Raw genomic sequence first — 20,202 nt, 5'->3', positions numbered from 1 at the left:
TACCAGACTTAGAAGAAGGCAGTGCCGCTGAGGAAAACTGGAAAAACTTACAGGACAGCAGTTCGCATAAAGAGTCAAATTAGGAAGAAAAAAATTTTTTTTGCTACATTTAAGTGAATCACATTGTTTAAAGATCATGTTCAGTCATTTTAAACAACGAAGGAGAGGAGGTACAAAAATGGAGATATTGTCAAAAAGGAATAACAAATAAAACGTGCAGGTCACACAGGCACACAGTACTTTAAAAGCAGTTATTAAGAGGTCAAAGAGCAGCATTTTACATGCATTAAATACATCAAGACTGGACTGTAACTCGTACAGCTCCCTGCATTTACACAAGATTAACGAGAGACCAAAAATTCTCATCCTCATCGCAACCTGGGAAAATATCTCTCGCAAAGGTCCTGCTAACAATCCCCTTTTTAGCTCTCAAGATCTCACGGCACTGAAAGAAGTCTCGCTTACGCTCTAAGGTTGCCAGTCTTGTTAACTCGGCAACAATCATCAAGGATGAAACAGAAAGAGAAAAAAAAAAAAAGAGTATGACTGCGCCTCTGTTCTGTCACATAAAGAGGTGACATCGGTATTTTTCTGAATTCTGTGGTACCAGGTACAACCCTCAAGTTTGGTGTGCAGGCTGTCGTCCGAAGTAGCATGGCCATATACAGTACATTCGTAATTTAAGAAAGCCCAGGCGTCACCATTGAGAGCGGCTGTAAGTGGTTTGTTTTCCGTGTGTCACGACTCAGTCACAGCCCCGCGCTGCTTTTCCAGCAGGTTCTGACACATTCAGCCTGTGGCAGAAACATTGGTGGTGATGTATCAGTAATATCAAGGGCAGCGGTAGCCTAGAGGACGGCAAGGCAGGTTGTCAGGAGGAAGGTCAACAGTTCACAAAGCTCGACCGGCTGGGAAAATCTGGGTGACGTGCCCTTTAGCAAGTCACTTAACCCCCGATTGCCCAAGGGGAGCTTCTTCCGCCTAACTGTGAAGCATGCTGTAGCTGAAAAAGAACATCCCTGTTAACGGTCTCCTCGTGAATTAATGTTAAAATCTGAATATCGCCCTCGCAGCTCGTGGCTTTCCACCACACATCGTTGGAATAGAAGATTGAAGCTATTAAATGCTGAATGGCTGCAGCAACAGATGTCAGGAATAATTGTGATTGTAACATTTTCTAACTGTTGGACTAATCTTTGTTGCAGGCTGCCCTGAGGCTATGACCTGATGTGCCCTCTCTTAAGCTTAGTGAACACATTAGTACAGTAGAAGTGTTTCTATTTCTTTTTTACATCGTCCCTAATTCTCAGTTAAGACACTTTATGGTGCCCGGATTCAGTTTTTGCTGGTTATCCCTGCCGTTAAATCTTTCCAAAAACCATATCAGACATATCAGACATTTAAAGCTAATTTGTAATTGTCAGATATTTCAGGCTGGTAGTGCTTTTGGTAGATTTAAAGCTTCCTTGTCTTTTTTTTATTTTTTATTTATTTATAACTGTCTTGATACAAATGTGCATGAAAAGATCTCGCGTTAGAAGGCGAAGAGGCATTGCAGATCTTGATCGGGACAGAGTTGCCCACAGGGAGTTTATCCACAGGGATGATTAATTTTTCATCAAATCTTGACAGCCGTAATATTCTAGCAATGGTACATAAAAACTGTAGAAATGTAGAGGATGTAGTAGCTGTACTTCATCCTCTGAATTCCTTTACTCCAATTAGCGCTTTTAAGTCGATATTCCCTGTTATAAGATGTAAAAGAAGAGCCTGTCATTGGCCCCTTGTGAAATGAACTGTTTTAACGTTCCTAGGCGTTCCCCAGGGTTCTAATCTGGGTCTGCTGTAGATTCCTAATTATCAGCGTTTATCTTTTTCGTTGTCCAGAGCTTCCCTGTCACTCTTGCCTGCTCAGCGAGGCAGCAGACACACTCCAGGCCCTCCGCTTCCCATGTGAGAGCAGAGATTCTTCCTGACATCAGACATGGGAAGCGAGCTCCGGCAGCATGAAGGGTAAAAGGTCGAGACTTGACCACCCCGGGCAGATAAAGCAGCCTTTTCATGTGTGATCAGCCCACAGCCTAAAGACAAATCCCTCAGTGTGCTGCCTTTGAACTTCACCACAATTGGAGCGAGTCCTCTGCTCGCTCTGCGGCTAATGAAGGCTGTGGGAGAGTAAGAACACACACCTTATTATTTAGTTAAAATATGTTACCAACACCTCTTCGCTCCTGTAATTTGAAGCTGGATATAAAGAATGAATGTACAACATATTAGAAGCACCTACTCTATTCAAGAGGTACACTAATAAGGTGATGCCGGCAGAATTCATTATGCTTTACTGATCTCTCTTATTAAATCCGTTCCAGTCAAAGGAGAAGAGATGCACATGCAGATGAGCAGAGGAGTTCAAGCAGGATTTTTGAAAAACGATTGTGCCGAACCAAATATTAGAAAGATGTTGCCAAGAGTTTGTACATTCAGTTCCTGCAGCTCGCTGTAGATTTTTCCATGTAGAAACAGGGCTCGGGCAGCCTCCAGTTCTTCATCAAGCCTTTTTACAAAACAATTATGACACTCATAACACCCTCTTTCCTCAAACCCCCTCCACTCTCCTCCATCAGTGCATAATTCATAAGCAACTCATCGCCAAAGCTAAGTCAATTGCATCCACTTTAACCGAGAGTGCTGCGCAGCGCCCACAGCAGCACAAAAGGACTGTCAGTCCCATGACAGACTATTTCACAATCTTTGTTTCATAAGAAAGGATGTCAATAGAGGGGGTTTTTTCCTCCGCTGCTCTCCCAGGTAGAGGGAATGCAAACAATGCTTGAGAGCTGGTGTGGTGTCTGTGCTCGTGGCTTTCCAGATGCTTCAGCTCTGTAATGCTGCGACTTGGCACCCACTGTCGTGTGTGTGTGTGTGTGTGTGTGTGCGCGTGCACTGTATTGTGTTTGTACAGACAGTCTGTATGTATATATAGAGCGCTATTTTTAAAGCTGAACCACAAATAGTAGTAACGAGGCCTGAAACGGTCCTCGCCTCTGTTGCCATTCCTGGGCTGCTACCGCCTTCTCATTCATTCATGAGTTTGCATGAATTTGCAGAAACACTCGGGGCTTCCTCTCTCTGCTTTGCCCCTTTTGAAACTCGGAAACGATTATGTACCCATCCACTGTTTTTTGATCAGGCATCGTAGCGTAACGCAGACCCCCCTTACTTCGTGGTTAGTTAGACGCACGGCTGAATTAGACACACGGTTTCACACTCTTTATCTTTCTCCGTGGCACGGGGAATTAGACCAGTGTTCGGTTCGGGTAATAAGGCATAATGTTATTACCGGACACAAAGCAGCACAGGCCAGCCTGTCTTTTAACGCCGAGTGTCATCAGTGGAAATCCGCCCACTCATACCTGCTCTGCGGAAATGTCGGGCATCTTTTTTCGTTGAGAGTTTGGACGATCCGAATAAGAGAAGTATGGAAAATTGCTTTTTAACCCCAATGATCACGTGCTCGGATGTTTTGTGCAGGTGAATGTGGGATAATTTTCTTCCGACTGTCATATTGTCCTGCCACAATCAACCCGCGTCGTGTTAAACCCAGACCAAAACCTGTTTCCCGTCAATGAGCACAGAACAGGACAGTGTTTGGAAATAGAAAATATGTAGACTCCACAGACTCGGTGACTCCTCTCTACTCTGCCTTCGATTGGGGATTCACATTCGGCGTGTCAGGCGGCCCCGGCCGGGCAGCCGGTTGCCGCGGGCGACCAGCAGATCAGTGATGTGGCGGTGATGCCTCTAATGAAGCTGACACAGCACAGCCTCCCTCCTCGCGGGCCCCTGAGGGCCTCATGCTCTGCATGTACCGCCACAAACGCGCCCACCCCCCACCCCTTCGCGTTTCGACCCAGTGTGCTTCTGATTTGATGGCGCCTCAGATGCATTGCTGCATCATTTATTCTCTCGTATATGAGGGGGTCAAGGCAAAGACGGTGTTTGTAGTAGCTAAAGTGGGTCACAGTATACAAACAAAGCCTCTCTCCCCCTTTTCAGAGTTTCTCTCTCTTAGTCCAATGAATGCCTCTGTGTTGTTTTCCAGGAGCTGGCCAGCTGACGTGAAGGGGAGGGCAGAGGATCCCAGTTCGGCCTGAGTGTGGATGACCTGCCCCCGGAAACAGGACCATGATCTGAAGAGGGCGCAGCGCACCGAACCCCGTTATTCCTCTCCTCCTTCTCCCTCTTTTTTTTCTTTCTTTTTTTTTTTTAATCTACGGGGTGACAACCTCCCTGCTCGGCCGCTTCAAACGGAGTGGGTGTGCACGTAGAGGACAAACCGAGAGACTTTAGGAGAAGGGAAGAAATACGACGACAGTCATCTGTGACCTCTGACCTTGCCACTTCCCCTGCTCCTCCCACCGCAACACCGGAAACATGGGGAGGAAAAAGATTCAGATTCAGAGGATCACAGACGAACGCAACAGACAGGTTGGTACCAATTAAGTGAGCCAACAATGTCTGAGTGTCTGATAACTTCCTGCTTTAACTCACTTCAGTTAGCAGGTCAGGTGAGAGCTTCCCAGAGCAACAGTAACACAGAAGGGTGACAGGTAAAAGGAAAAAACCGCAGTAGAAGGGCGGGGAAAAATATCTAATGCAGATTGCAGATTTTGGAACAGCGTGTCCTCTCGACCGACATCATCCAAACATCAGATCAGTTAAATATCGTTTGGAAGAATGATCTTCATCCCTCCAGTAGCGTTTAGAGACTTGTGGAATCTATGCCAAGGAGCACTGAAGCTTTCCTGGACGCTTACTATACCTCACTCTCATTTTTTCACCCATCTACGTTAAAGTAGGAAAAATATTTCCAGCCGAGAGAAAAACGTATGTTATGGTAAATAATTTCTCAAATTGAAGCAATCATATTGGAGGTAATATTGCTGTACAGAGAAAAATTAAACAAACAAAAGCGTGCAATTCTTAATAATTAATAAGGGATGAGTGGCTGTGGCAACCTGGTGTGTGTGTGTGTGTGTGTGTGTGTGTGTGTGTGTGTGTGTGTGTGTGTGTGTGTGTGTGTGTGTGTGTGTGTGTGTGTGTGTGTGTGTGTGTGTGTGCATACATCAGGAAAATCCAAATCGCTTTGGACAAAAGCATCTGCCTAATTAATGTTATTTAAAGTAAAATAAAGATGAACATAGTAGGGATGAAAATTCAAATACAACAGTCCTGAAATAAATTCAATCTTCATTAATGATGTAATTTCCGGTTATTGTTGAAACTATTTCAGAGAGGTGTTGATTCAGTTGTATTGTCATTTTTGGAGGATGTAGGTTGTGGTGCTGTTGAGCCTGGATTGCATTGTACTGACAGGTGTTTCTGTTATTTTGTCCACCCAATTTATACCAGCGAGGGTAGGCTAAATAACAAAAAACACCTCTCTGTATAACTCAGTACAGTTCAAAAGCACCACAAACTACATCCTCCAAAGCTGAACATGATAAAATTCATTCAGGTAGGTTTTACTGCAGGGCTGCTGTATTAGACCGTATTAGGTTTAGCTAGGTGTACCTAATAAACTGGCATTTATATTATTATTTTAGGAGATTTAAGTTGTTTAAAGTAATTATTCCAAGCAAATTGTAGTTAAAAACTAACACAGTTAGGGACATACATGAGAGAAGTTTCTCTGAAGAGCACTCAGTAGGACGTTAGAAATGAAAACCGAACAGCAGATAAAACCGTTCACTTGCAATGAACATCAATTTGACCATGTTAAATGTAAAATTGAGTTTTGCACACGTTTTCCGTGTCGTGAGATACACTTATCAGGAAAAGGGTCCAGGCCCGGAGCAGCACACCAATGTTAAAGAACAAGGCTGGATTTATACTTGATGCAGGAGGTTAACGACAGTCTATACCTACAGCACAGGTTCTACCACGAGACAGGTGTATGTATGCGAGTCATCCGACTGTATGATGCTTTTATGTGTTTACTTAACGATATAGAGCGACGATGGGAAAGCTCACCCTGCTTCATTACTGTGTAATCACCTTCTTCGCCTTGCCTAATGTTGTCTCAAGTTTTATCAGTCTCCGCTGGCGTCGGAAACGCCTCGGCGGAAACACGAGCAGCCCGGGCCGGCCAATCACAGTTCTGGTGGGTTCCACCTGGTAGCTCTGTAGTCCTGACGTGTAGTTTTGAGAAGGCGCACATCAGCCGCTATAAACGCAGCTTAAGACACAACGTTGACTAACACACACAGCGTTTGGTACCGCGCGGCAGCACATTTACATTTTGTCAGTTCTTTTCGTCCGTTTCTGAGATAAAACTCCAGGTTTCATTATGATAGTGTCCATCCTGGAGCACTCGGTGCCACAAAGTTAGTCATTCTAATAATATTTTACCAGGCTTCAAACTCTGCGTATAACCAGATATTCCTCTCATCCGTCCTGCTCAGATTTGAGAAAGCGTTGTGGTGACAGAAAACTTAAACGCATGCGATAACAAATTCCCACAGGGATCCTTTCTTTTTTTTTCACGTCCCATGTAGCATGAACAACATAGTAGCTGTTCTCTCAGCAGTGCCACAACAGAGCAATATAATGGCATCGTGTTTTACGAGGCTCATATGACTCCACAGAGCGCCAACCCCCCACCCACACTGCCTACAGTGAAAAAGTGCAAGAAGTATGATACACCCCCCCACCCCAAAAAAAAAAAAAACAGCCTCAGTCCCTTTGGTTACATCAGTGGCATTGTCAGAAAGGATGAAAGGGTAAATGATCCATCTAAAATGAGTCAACTGGTAAATGGGCTTCGCTCCATTGAGCAGATTGAGTAATGGATTTGACGTGCCCACCTTCAAAAGCAGAGAGAGAAGAAAAACAAGACAGAGAGAAACAGAGGGAGAGAAACAAGGTGCCCGGCTGAATAAGACCCGAGCAGTGTGAGACGGACGTGGCCGTAGGGGTTTGGAAAATCATCCACAGTTTTCTTTTCATCAATCTTAGCAGGTTGCATTTCCATAAAGGACAGGAAACGGTGCCTGCGGGGGTCGGCGAAGTATGATGGCTTGTCATTCATCAGTACACTACTGGACATGAAGGAGAAGAGGGGGGATGCAGCTATTTCTGGTCGGGCAGGCTCAGATGGAGCCTGCCTTCGTGTCAGGTGTCAAACAGCTTGTCAATAAGTTGATGCACTCCGTGGTAAAACACGGTCGTAGTGTCAGAATCAGTGACTACTCAATGACCGCACTCAGGTGATTAACAAGCAGCAAACGATTTCGTAACCGCTGCAGCAAACCGGCCGGTGTGAAGACATTTTGATGCTCGTATTGAACCAAAACTGCACTCGGCATTTAGATTTCTTTTTTTTTTTTTCTCTATTCATCCGATGTTCTTATCCAGAGCAATTTACACAGTGAAATAGGATTCATTTCTTCTATCGGCAACATTCAGAACAAGTCTGCCGTGTTTGAAGTGGAACAGAGTATTAAGCTGGTAAAGAAATAAGTGGTTTTTACACGCTTGCTCTGTGTTGCCGCAGCTAATGAACAGTGCAGCATCTGAAAGGAAATCAAATGAATTTTGGAGTACATGCAGCCTGTCATCCTCCTACGTGTTGATTCAGAGATGCTGCCATAAGCTCCGCAAAATAAACAGCGTTCAGAGTGTGGGCCCCGGCTGGAAACATGACAACATCACAAACACCACATTTCTTACGGAGACAAAGACACATGAGAAAGAACCGTGAACAGGACTAGAAATGTTGGACGGATTCGACGGAATTTTATTTTTGGATAGTGTTTGTTAAATCAGGGAGTCAAAAGGTTGACTTTTTCAGTGACCCTGTTTAGCAGGAGGAGGTCAAAGGAAAATGCTTCTCCTTCCAAAAATCAAAGAACCATAAAGCCATAGTCCATTTTCATGCCAAGTAACAGTTGCACAACATCCAGCAGAATGCAAGGAGTACATGAACTGGGGCTTCAAAGTGTGAGGAAACATTGTGGGTGTCCGGGGGTCTGAAAGTTGAAGTCCCGTTCATCTTACGCATAGACAAGGTTACCGCAGGTAGCAGACAGTTGGAGCACGTCAAGGCTTTGATGGGAGTGGAACTCCCGGTTGAATCATCATCGCTACAAAAGGTTAGCACCTGGGTTGGAAAATATCGAAGGTACGAGATTGGGTAGATAGATAACTGAAAGGCAGAAATCAAGGGGTGTTCCGCCATGAAACATCTAGTCACAGAGTTTAAAGTTCGGTTTTGAGCACGGCACACATTGAGTGGAGCCGAAAATTTTGACTTTAAATGAAACCTGAGAAAAAATTCTGCACTTTACACGAGTTCACTTTCAGATTCTGGAACAGCTTTGGATGAATTCGGTAACTACGGTACAGTTAAACCTCATGGGTGTTGTGGTATTTAGAGCCATCTAAACCAAACCGATGCCCCACGAAGTTTCAGAGACAACGTTTAGTAAGTTTGCAATACATGTACCAGAATGTTAAACTCTGTGATTGGATGTTTCTTATTCGAATGCTTCTTGGGAGTCATATTTAAAATCTGTTTTCAAGTTCTTATGTGTAGTCTTGCACCTTTGGCATTTTCTTTTTCTTTTTTTTTTTTAAATCAACGTACCAGTTTTTCAGTTCCTCTTTGAGGTTTGGAAATGCTCCAGATGTCAGTCACCTAGTCTTGGGATTTTCACTCTTGAAACCCCGAAGGACTGAAATAACCTCTCGCTCAAATATGTTGGGGATATAATTAAGAGAAAAGCATAGAAATTCATGGAAAGAATTCTTCCTTTCACTTTTGAAACGGTACAGTCCCCACATGGCCCAACGGATCAGCAGGTAAAATTTAGCTGTGCCACAATACACAGAAAAATAAGGTTACAAAGGCAGGCTGCATTATAGAGCAGAGTTTATGTGTCATTTTTTAACTTAAAATTTTTTATAATCGGTATCTTCACCACCGACACTTTGAAAATGATGCCGCTACCAAGAGAGCACGCGGCAGTGATAGGTATCTTGTTTTAACTGTTCAGACCCGGTGGTGTGAGCAAGACTGGAAGCTAGCAAATGAAAGTTTCCTCATCCATCTGCCACACAACCACAACGTTGCCAAGACACACACACACACACACACACTCACTCACTCACTCACGCACACGCGCGCACACACACACACATAAAGAAACCACTCGCCCCCTTTCTTCTCTCTTTCTTCCTCTCCTCGCTGAGGATGTCTTATTCTTCAGTTGCCATTGGTTACCTGGCAATTCTGCTCTTAATGTCAATTACCTTCAGCTTGTTTATCCTTTTGTGGCAAACACCGGGATCGAAACTTGGAGCCAAAGTCACAGCCCCGTTGACTACTTTTTCTAAGAAAAGAAGAAGACAGAGAGACAGGGATTTGGTTGGGATGTTTGGACTCATTTTGGTTGTTTGCAGCGCCTCTGGGTGACCTTTTCATTTGCTAGGAGAGCAGTTGTTGTTTTGAGTGGCTTGTCTCTTCATCACCAACCTCTCTTGTCATCCTGCACAGCCATAATTTCCTCCCTTTTCAACATCACCACGTAATTTATCTGGGAGGGGAAGAGGAGGGGGAGATATGTAGATAAGCAGAGATAAAGATGGGGGGAGTAGAGAGAGAGAGAGAGACAGAGAGGTAAGATGATTGTAGCAGTGTGTGATGAGGTGGCAAATGGGGGGCGGAGGGGAGGCAGGAGGGGAGGAGGGGAGTCGGTTGCCCATGGATACGACCCCGATATAATTTGATTTGTGGCAGCAGGAAGCAATGAGTGAGCGAGCGCGAAAAGGAGGCAGGGGGAGGGAGGATGTGGAGAAAAGCGAGAGAAGAGTGGAAGAGAAAAACGAGGGCGAGAAGAGACGAAGGAGGAAGAGAGAGAAGGAGGGACGAGAGAGGCATAAACATGTCACGCGCCAAAGCGAAAAGGATCAAGAAAAAATGAGAGATGGAGTGATTGTGGGAGAGAAAGATGGAGAGATTGACGGTCCAACATGGCCGCTTTTCTCACTTCCATCCTCTGCATCCCTATCTTATCTCTACCTCTCTATCTTTTCCTCTCTTTCTTTACTCATTCAATTAAATGCAATTACATTTAGCCCAAGAAATATACCGTATACCAGGGCAGGTACACACCAGAGGCAATATCAGTGTATCATTAGTACATTGATGTGCAGACAGCATTGTAACAGTGCAGTATACATATCATAAACAGAAAAGACCTTGAAGACTGTCTGCGTCCATCTGCCTCTAAACTCTGTTTTACTTTACAGTGAAATCTGCTGCTCGCTGGCAGGAAAGTAAAAGTACTTTTACTCTCTCGCTCTGAATGGAGGTGGAAAATTACCGGTACAAGAAGGAGCAGCCACAGCGAGCTGCAGAAATACTTGTTTCTTTTACTTCTAAACTGCGATATATATATATAATTGAGTATTTTTTCCACTGTAGTGAACTTTCTGCAGCAAGTGATTTCTGGCCAGTAGGGGGCATAAAGACTCCAAAACAAACTAAACGGATGCAGCTCTCAGTGCAACTTAAGCGTTAGGTTGGATTTGGAGTCATATTTTAGACAAACTGGTAAATGTCAAGTCGATGTTCCCTCCCCTTTTTAGCTCTGGTTTGGTCTCCATGTTAGCCATGCTAACAGCTCGGCGTTAATTTGAGCTACACGCTCAGATCAGCATGCTAACATGCTCGCGCTGACGATGCCAACGTGCTGATGTTTAATAGGTGTATTGTTTACCACGTTCACCCGCTTAGTTTGACATGTTAGCATGCTAACATTTGCAGTTTAGGCTGGTGGGAATGCTACTAGCTTTGCAGATATTTGGTCATGAATCAAAGTATTGGGCAACTTGAAGTTGAAGTCAGCAGATCACCAGAGTCATTTGCATTTATCCTCTAGGGATCTTGAATGTCTGTAGAAAATTTCACTGCCGTCTATCGAAAAATGCTTCTCTCAAAACCACACGTGTGAACCCTCATGGTGGCGCTAGAGGAAAGGTCAGGGGGTTCATCCTGGGGGGAGCACGAATGTTGGTACAAAATTTAAAAAGATATCGTGGAATATTAAGGAAAAGATTTGAGTCGGTTTTCCCCTCTGAATCTGACTTAACATTCTCCAAATATAAAAAAAAAAAAAACCAGCAATTGCCAAACAGCAGCTAATGAGGCTTTAAGGGAAATGTAGTCTTACAGAGAAAGTGTAGCTCTTGGGTTACATACTGTTGTTCAGTAAACAGCTGAAAGGATGCTGCACCTCAGGCCACGCCCCCTGAAGTGATGTAACAGAAGGTGTTACGGCTTATACATCGGATGGAAAGTGTGTCGATGTCACTCGTGGAGCGTGCCCTGAAGAGTGGCGGGCTTCAGACCTTTCTGCCTTTCGCTAGCACCTTCAGTTGATTCCTGCAACTCCACCTTTACCTTCTATTTCTCCCGTATCAGACACCAGACATTGTAGCAGTACCTGAAGCTTTTCCTTCTTTCTCTTCTCTTAAACTTTCTCTCCGTGTGTGTGTGTGTTTGTGTTTGTGTGTGTGTGCGTGTGTGTACGTGCGTTTGTGCAATCCTGTGTGTTTAATCCAAACAAAGCCAAATCTCCCCAGATTGTAAATACCAGTTGGTTATAGCAGGGAAGCGTTTCTAAAGCCAACCAACAGACAGCAAGGGACCCTCTGTTTCAGCAACACTCCCAGCTCTGTTCTGCTTGTTCACAACTGAGGGGGCTCGTTCGAGAGTGTGTGTGTGTGTGTGTGTGTGTGTGTGTGTGTGTGTGTGTGGAAAGGGAGAAATAACGTGTGACAGAAGGAGAGTGTGGAAAGGAGAGCGGGAGAGAGTGTGTGACATAGAAGGAGAGCATGGAAAAGAGCATAACAGAGTGTGAAAACGATGAGGAAAGTGAATGTGACGGGAGAGAGGAGTGTGTGGCGGAAAGAGAGAGGCTGTATGCGTGTGTGTGTGTGTGTGGAAACTGAGTACTTTAAAGAGAGCATGTTTAGACGCTCTATGTAGCAGTCTGTTTCCTTAAAATGTCTCTATCTCGTATGCGTAGCCACACCGTACTTTCATAACGTCATTTCTGCTCCAAAAAGTTAAAGCACGACTTTTAAATCCGTGATCAATTAAAAAAGCTCATAATATACTGTACGTTTGACTGAGGATAAACTGGTTCCAATGTCTGTGGTCCAGGATGAGCTGGAATCGTTCGACATTTTGGGACAGATGCTTTGTCACTTTCTTGCTGAGACGGGAGATTGAGATTGTAAATCAGCGAGAGGCTGATGACAGGACTTCAGGTCGTCACTGCTCCAGAAACACAAAGAAACAGTCCGGCACATAACTCGTGTTAAAGCTGCAACCTGTCATTTTTCTTCTGGTCCTGTAAAACTATGGCTTGTCGTCTTTTTCTTTCTTTTTTTTTTTTTTTTAAATCAAAAACACCCATATTTTTTGAAAAGCAGCAGATGACGCAGATTTTATGTCTCCACACATCTGAAATTTGTTGTGTCTCTGGCTGCAAGAAGACGCTTAACCAGGAAATAAGGTCTCTTTTTCTAATTATTGATTTTTAAAATGTTTAATGAATAATTACATTTTCTAAAGATTTTTCTAAAAAAAAAAAAACATTGATTAATTCTCTGGCTTATATTTAATTTACCTTCATGAGGGTGTGTGAGACGTAAATTTAATCAGTGTCCATTTTGTTGTATATCAGGAACATTGAAACTGATAAAACTGGGCTAATAGTATTTTGAGACCCTTAATCAAATTGCTGCTCTAATGTACTATGTATCTTGATTTTTTTTTTTTTTTTTAAGCTGGTGTGGTCATCTGACAACAGGAGCAGAAACACATGTCACTGACAACACATGTACCGTGGTGTCTGATGAGCTGTACTAAAAAAAACAAAGTCAGCCGTCACAGAGGGAGTCAGAGGCAACGGAAAGCTGGCTTCTTTGCTGGCGCAAATAAGGCAGAAATGCCTGTGAAAAGGCTTAATGTCTAGTTTAAGTGTCTGTTTATTTTTTAACTGAGCTTGTGCGGTTTAGTTTGGAGGGAAATTTGGTGGGAAATGAAGATGGTTATCAGTCAGTCATTTCTTAATGTCCGCGACTTGTCCGTTTCTTAATTTTTTAACACTCTGCAGCCCTGTGAGAAATTTTTGGCCTCTTGAGAACCGCTCTGGCAATTAATATCGGTGATCACTGGCATGTCCCCAGTGCCAGGGTCCAGCTTTGGGCCCATATCACCAAACATTCAAGTCAAGGGGGCCCCTTTGAGAAACACATATTTAAACACACAAGATAAAGCAGATCACCGCACTAGAGATTGACACTTAATTCTAATAAATAGACCTATTTTAAGAAAATATGGAATTTAAATATAGAATTTAAACGAGATAAGGTAAAAAAATTTTGCATTGTATTGCATGATTTATTAATAGACAAAAAATTTGTAAAAGCCCTGTTAACTCCACCTCCTCCTGGCCTTCCCCCTTCTTTCGATCTCTCTGTCTCCCTCCACAAGGTGACGTTCACCAAGCGGAAGTTCGGTCTGATGAAGAAGGCGTACGAGCTGAGTGTCCTGTGCGACTGTGAGATCGCCCTCATCATATTCAACCACTCCAACAAGCTGTTCCAGTACGCCAGCACCGACATGGACAAGGTCCTGCTCAAGTACACCGAGTACAACGAGCCACATGAGAGCCGGACCAACGCGGACATCATCGAGGTAAAGCGTGGGGCCGGAGATGCAGTGGGTGAACGAGAGGAAACGGCTGTGTCTTTGCAATCCAAAAAAGCTAAATGTGCCTAAATGTCACACAGTGACACTGACTTGATTCCAATGAACGCTTCATTTTCTGTCACAAATTTTCTACATTGTGTCTGAATGTTGAAAAAATCACTTTGCAATATTCTTAGTTACCATTCGTCCTGGTCTTTGCTGGCGCATCCTACCAGTACTTAGTGGTAAAATAAGAGTTTATTTTCCCCAGTGGGATCATTAAGATTTAATCTGAACTAATCTAATCAAATTCTCTCCAGACTCATTCAGACTTAATTAAGTTGAGCCCACTTTATCAAAGCCAGTCCAGTTCATTGCAGTCCAGTCTGTTTAACCGACTGGACCAAGATCTTTGGTCCAGGATGATCTGAGGTTGAGCCTTAACCCTTCTCTGGTCCTGTATGCTGCAGGTTTATCTTGCGAATTTTTTATTGATTTTTACCATGATTTTTGGCTGGATCACAACAGCGGGGGCCGACCCTATAAACGCAAGGGTCCCTGACTGACTGACTGACTGACTGAATGATAAAGTTACACCATTGGTCGCTGCTCTTTCAAAATGAACTGGCGCAAACAGTATCTATCACGTCATCAGGGGGTCGTTTATAAGCAGTGTTGCCAACTTTGGATCTTTGTCGCTACATTTACCGACTTTACACACCCCTTTTAGTGACTTTTCTTCACAGAAGCACTTGGCGACAAATGTAGCGACTTTTCTGACAAACCTTAGCTGCTTTCCGTAGAAGAGAGTCGCCACTACTGACCCACGAGTGCGACGTCAGGCTTCTGACTTTCTCCCAGAGTGATCATTTTACGAGAAATTATAGCTGAATTCACAGCGCAGCCGTCGTCTTTGACTTATGTGTGTGGAGAATTTGTCAGACGACGTCGTGGTTATGAAACCGGGATTTTAGCAGAGCAGAGCAGCAGCTTGGAAATGGTTTGGAAGTGACTGCTGCTTAACATGTGGTCTTCATGGGCCGCGTTTCAGTCACTATTTCATACTTGTTATTGTTTTCTGACAATAGAAACAGAAAAACATACAGGGTTTTTTGACCTAGTCTTGTTTTAAAAGGAGCGGACTGGATGGAACAGATTTTCACCCATATTTTATGTCCCCACATGCCCAAAATTTGTTCTGTTTCCTGCTACAAGAAGACACTAATTGCCATGATTTACAGTAAATGAGGTCACCTAGTACGAACAGTTTGACATTTTGGGAAATATGCCTGTTCACTTTCTTGCAGAGTTTTAGATCAGACGATTGATGCCACTCTCATCTCTCAACACTAATTATGGAGCTGGAGCCAGGAGTCGATGAGCTTAGCTTAGTATAATGACTGGAAACGGGGGCTGGCTTTGTCCAAATTTAAAAAAAAAATCAGCCTACCAACATATCCTAAATTCACTAATTAACACGTTCTATCTTGTTTGTTGTTGTTACCTTTGAACAGCGCAAGGCTAGCTGTTTCGCCATTTCTACTGTTTACACTAAGCTAAGCTAACCATCTACTGACTGTAACTTATATTTAACACTACCTTGGCTCCACCTCCATTATTAGCCTTCAGACGTGATTGTGGTATCGATCTTCTCTTCCAACTCTCGGCAAGAAACCCAAAGCTTTTATCCTAAAATGTGGACCTGTTCCTTTAAGAGGACAGTAGAGAGAAACTGCAAATGAGCTGCACCAGAGTCCCTGTACGTTAGCCTAAAAAGAAACTACAGATTGACACAAATTGTATTTTTAAAAATCAATTTTCATGTGATTTTTTTTTTTAGTATTCTAGAATTGATTTTTCTAGTATTATCTATTTTTTTTTGTCCTTTCAAAACCAAAAATGTTGAAGCTTACGTAAAACCCACTTCACTCTCCTGAAATCCAGTCTAGACCAGGCTACTGTAGTGCAGTATATTTAATCCAGCCCCGTGCAGTTCACTCTAGTCCAGGCTGCTTTAGTCTAGTCCAGTCCAGTTTGGAGTTGTTGAGTCCAGCTTATCCCAGTGTTGTTTATGGCTGCACTCTGGCTTTAGTGCTTGCTAGTTTACATAGAGGGCAGAGGTAAGGACAGCTTGGCCTCTCCCCTCCTCTCCTCCTTACCCCTCTGGCATCGGCCCCGTCCTTAGTCAGAGACCTCAACAACAACAACAACACCAGCAACAAGCCAAAGCAAGACGACTAGAACCGACTGAAAACCACCTCCTCACAAAATGGCCACCAGACAGAGGAAGAATCTGTCGAGCACCTGAAAAATAATGTTTGTTAATTTGCATATTGACTGGTAGGGAGGTCAGCGGTGAGGTTAGAAGAGAAGTTGTGCGGGCAATCATTTAGTTATGTTATTATGTTTCCGTAATAGTAATACATTTTTTCCTAATGTCTTTCCCCCCGTGGGAAAAAGCTTCACTGGAGCTCGCCAGGCAAACACGGAGCACATTCACATGCCTTGCTGACCCTTTTATACATAATGGCCCTCTCATGAATTGAACACGAGATGGTTAGGTATGATTCAGCGAGCCGTGTACACTGCAGTACAGCACTTAGAATTCATATGGAGCGTTGACTTAAAGCGGGATCTCGCTTGGCTTTGACCATTTTTCTCAGTTGTTTTTGCACATATTGCTGCAAGAGTTCTTGATCAATCAACCACAAACGCCGTCAACATGAAGACATGAAGAATCATCTATGCTTGGGAATTTTCCAATCTGAAATTCCATTCAATCTGGGAGATTTTGTTAAACTGGCTACTTCCATTATTTTCACATCTTTTGCCAGGGCCAAAGTGCCCAAAGTAATATTACGTGTTGGCAGTAATCTAAAATCAGAACAGAGGAAAACTCATGATTGTGTTGGGAGTTGAACCCCAGGACTGCTTTCATCAGCTGCTCCTAACCTCCTGCATGATCATCCACTAAAAAAAGTGAGAATATATCCAGCAGAATTAAACATCTATTTCAACCTTTTACTCTCTTTGAACTTTGACTCCAACCGGTGAGTTTTGTTTCCCCCTTTCAGGCTGTTTTATCAAATATGTTACTGGAAGAAGCCCAGAGGCTTCAGAGATTGCTGGATTCATCCCGTGAACCCCTGGGAGGTTCCTCTGACCTCTAACTGCTGCTTTAAGGCATCGTTCTTTTTTTTTTTTCAACTCTTCTGAAGCTATCAAGCTACTGTGTCCTGTGTTTCAAATATAGCTGATAGTCATTTTCCTTTGCGGGAACTTTTCAAGGAACCCAGAAACTTTACTGTCGTTTTGACTTGTAGGATCCATCCTCTAAATTTAGTTCCTGGCCCCCAAAAAGTTCCATCTCAGGGTTACTACCATATTGGCCTGAATGCGACCACGATTATTCCCTCCTTGAAGCCTTTTCTCGTGTAAAAGTGAAACATGAAACACTTTGGGTTTTAGGGGATACTAACTCTAAAAGACACCCTATAAACAGACCTGGAAGAAATTCCAAATTCAAAAATAATCATCTGATGTTTTATACTCAGACCAGTGTTGTGCTTTCTGATTACCCTGGAACTATCAGAATGGACATTTTTGTAATGGAGTGTCAGTGACTGTCAAAGGCAAACTTTCGAGGCTGCTACAGCTTTTGTTTGACTTCATTCACACTCAAAGCAAGCACGGGTTTCCAGTTGTGTCAAGTTATGTAGTGGACGTCCCAACTAGTTCTTTGCAAAATCTTAAGCAAAGCCATCGTCTTTTTTTTTTATTTTTTTTTTTAAATCCCTTGTAATTTGACTAATTTTCACAGTTCCTCAGATTCGGTGGAACCAAAAGCAGGACTGTGCAAAAAAAGCTGAGTGCATGGGGCTTGATTATTACTGATAATGATTTAGTTGAAAGGGGGACATGAGGTCGTCGGGGCCAAAGCAGAATACATCAATTGAGATTCCATCCAATAAGGCCTCAAGTCCAATAATTGCTGAAATTTTAGTGAAAGTGTTGCTGAAGCAGTTTTTGATTTGAGGGGGCTGAAGGTGAGACAGAGGCAGCCGAGTTTGGTGCTATATTTTTCACCTTTCTGCCTGTCAGTTCCGGCTTCCTTTCACCCTTCTCCCTCTATTTCCTTCCTCCTAATCTCCTGATTCACTCAGTCACGACAATTCTTCCCCTCTTTCCCATCCTTCTCTTTCCGACAGTCTCAGAGTGTCAGCAGTAAAGCCTTTTCTGTAGGCTGTATCTCCAGCTGCAGATGCCTCTTAAGTGTATGCAAGTGTGTGTGTGTGTGTGTGTGTGTGTGTGTGTGTGTGTGTGTGTGTGTGTGTGTGTGTGTTGTGCGTGCATGTGTGTGCGTGTGTGTGCGTGTCACGGCAGGGCGTTGGGCTGCTCCAGGCCACATCAGCTCAAGCTCCACTGGCCCTGTTTGTGTGCATACATGTGTTTGTGTTTTCAAGTGTGTCACTGTCTCTTTCTTTCTCTTTATATGCGTCTTCATGTGTGTGCTTGTGTTTGATTTTGTGTGTGTGTGTGTGTGTGTGTGTGTGCGTGCGTGCGCCCAAGTCCACCTCTCTCTCTCTCTCTCTCTCTCTCTCTCTCTCTCTCTCTCTCTCTCTCTCTCTCTGTTTACACGCTCTGCAGTGGCCCATGAGAACGCCTCATGCAATATTCAGGCCTGGTGAGCCTCTCGGTTGTGTGTCAGCCTCTGTACGTGTGTCCTACATGGGATCTCCTCTCCTGTACCGGCCTCCATAGTCCCACCCGCCAACCCCGATCCCACCTCACCTGTTCCCTCTGTAGGCCAGCGTTTGTCCTCAGCTGTCCCCTTCACCAGATGCGTTGCAGCACACACACACCTCCTTGTTAGTGGCTGTTAGCGTTGCCTTCCCCGACCATTTCCGTTAATCTTTATTATTTTGCATCTGCATTGGCATTTTGAATCATTAAGGCTACATCTGAGTGAAAATAGAAAACTCTGTAAATAGCTACACCAAAATAAACCAAAACAATTTTGAAAACTGCAGCCACACATTTCATTTAATGAGCCTGTGACATGTTACGTATGTAAAACCGTAATCTGTAAGGTAACGAGTAAATATAGCCGTCACATAAATGTCATGGAGTAAAATGTGCAATATCGAGCTTTGATATAGTGGAGAAAAAGTGAAAATCCTGCAAAAAGTACCACAGAACTCTGTTGAAAGGATGCTGCTTGCGTTCTTTTATATTTTTCTTACTCTCAGTAAGTCCCATGAAAAGACCAAAAGCAACGATATGTTTGTGCATCTCTTAATACTTTATAAATTCCCTACCGTGTGTGTGTGACTCTCAGCTCCAAGCCCATTGGTTCCAACTGAAGACCTTAATCTTCGGCTCAGGACGGCGTGTGTGTGTGTGTGTGTGTGTGTGTGTTTGTGCGACTGAGGGAACATGTCACCCAGTGCAACAGCGTGGTTTATTGATGTGTTTTAATAGTTGCTGGACAACAATGGAGCTCTGTGGCTCAGAGGAATCAGATATATCAGGCTTTGATAAACACACACATTACTTGATAGTTGGAGTCAGTCAGTGTTGGTTTTGGGCTTTTTGAGCTTTTTGTGGGATTTGTTGACAATAAGAAAAATATACACTATCAGTAGACTTATCCTTTAATATAGTACTTACATTACAGCATGTACTTACCAAAATTTCTTGGGACCTGTGATTAATAATAATGATTAATTGGCTCTTTTAGGGAACAGACCTGCTTTATCGCTAAAGAAATTGTTCACTGACACATTTGTTTTTCTAGTGCTGTGTGTTTCATTGAAGCAGCAGCCTTCTTTTCTTTTTTCCACTGTGTTGGGCTTCTCTCCGTCTGCCTCTCCGTCTCTTTTTTGGGTCGCATCGAAGCATGTTGAACATTCACAGGCCACGAGCGGTCACATGTAACAGAAACACTGGACACACGGTACGACGTTTGGACTTTCGGGGGAATTCGGAGCAGAACTGCCACAGTGTGACAGTGCGAAATGAATTATACAATAATTATTAAAATCATCAGATTATCTGCGCTCGCACATGGTGTCACATCACTGGTCGAGCACAGAGCTGAGATGTGCCCAGAGAGAGAGAGAGAGAGAGAGGGGAGAGAGAGAGAGAGCGAGAGAGAGGGAGAGAGAGAGGGGGAGAGGGGGAGAGAGAGAGGATAATTGGATAGTCACAAAATGTGCCCATTTGCGGCTCTGCCTCTGTGAGTCTCTCCAAGCAAGTGCTTTTCAGTATAAATTATGAAGTGTGGATATAGTCACGCAGGCACACACACGCTCACACATGCACGCACGTACACACTCCTGTGTTGTGCCTAGTGTGCGTCACCCTGCATGTACTGTACATGCACGCAGCAGTGTCCCCGTATGCTTAGAAGCACTTAAGTTCACATCGAGCTGTGT

The 20,202-nt window shown here is 43.6% G+C and overlaps 1 protein-coding gene across 1 annotated transcript in view; it reads left to right on the top strand.

Annotated features, from left to right (window-relative positions):
* Window positions 1-20,202, top strand: part of mef2d (myocyte enhancer factor 2d) — a 93,293-nt gene that overhangs the window by 34,165 nt on the left and 38,926 nt on the right. The window contains exons 2-3 of the mRNA XM_040117460.1: window positions 4,103-4,488; window positions 13,568-13,771. Coding sequence (XP_039973394.1) covers window positions 4,435-4,488; window positions 13,568-13,771 — 258 coding nt within the window. The 5' untranslated portion in view covers window positions 4,103-4,434. The remainder of the gene's footprint in view (window positions 1-4,102; window positions 4,489-13,567; window positions 13,772-20,202) is intronic.

Source organism: Xiphias gladius, chromosome 22 (assembly GCF_016859285.1).
Source record: "Xiphias gladius isolate SHS-SW01 ecotype Sanya breed wild chromosome 22, ASM1685928v1, whole genome shotgun sequence".
Lineage (NCBI taxonomy): Eukaryota > Metazoa > Chordata > Actinopteri > Istiophoriformes > Xiphiidae > Xiphias > Xiphias gladius.
This window is presented reverse-complemented; position numbering and strand designations above follow the sequence as displayed.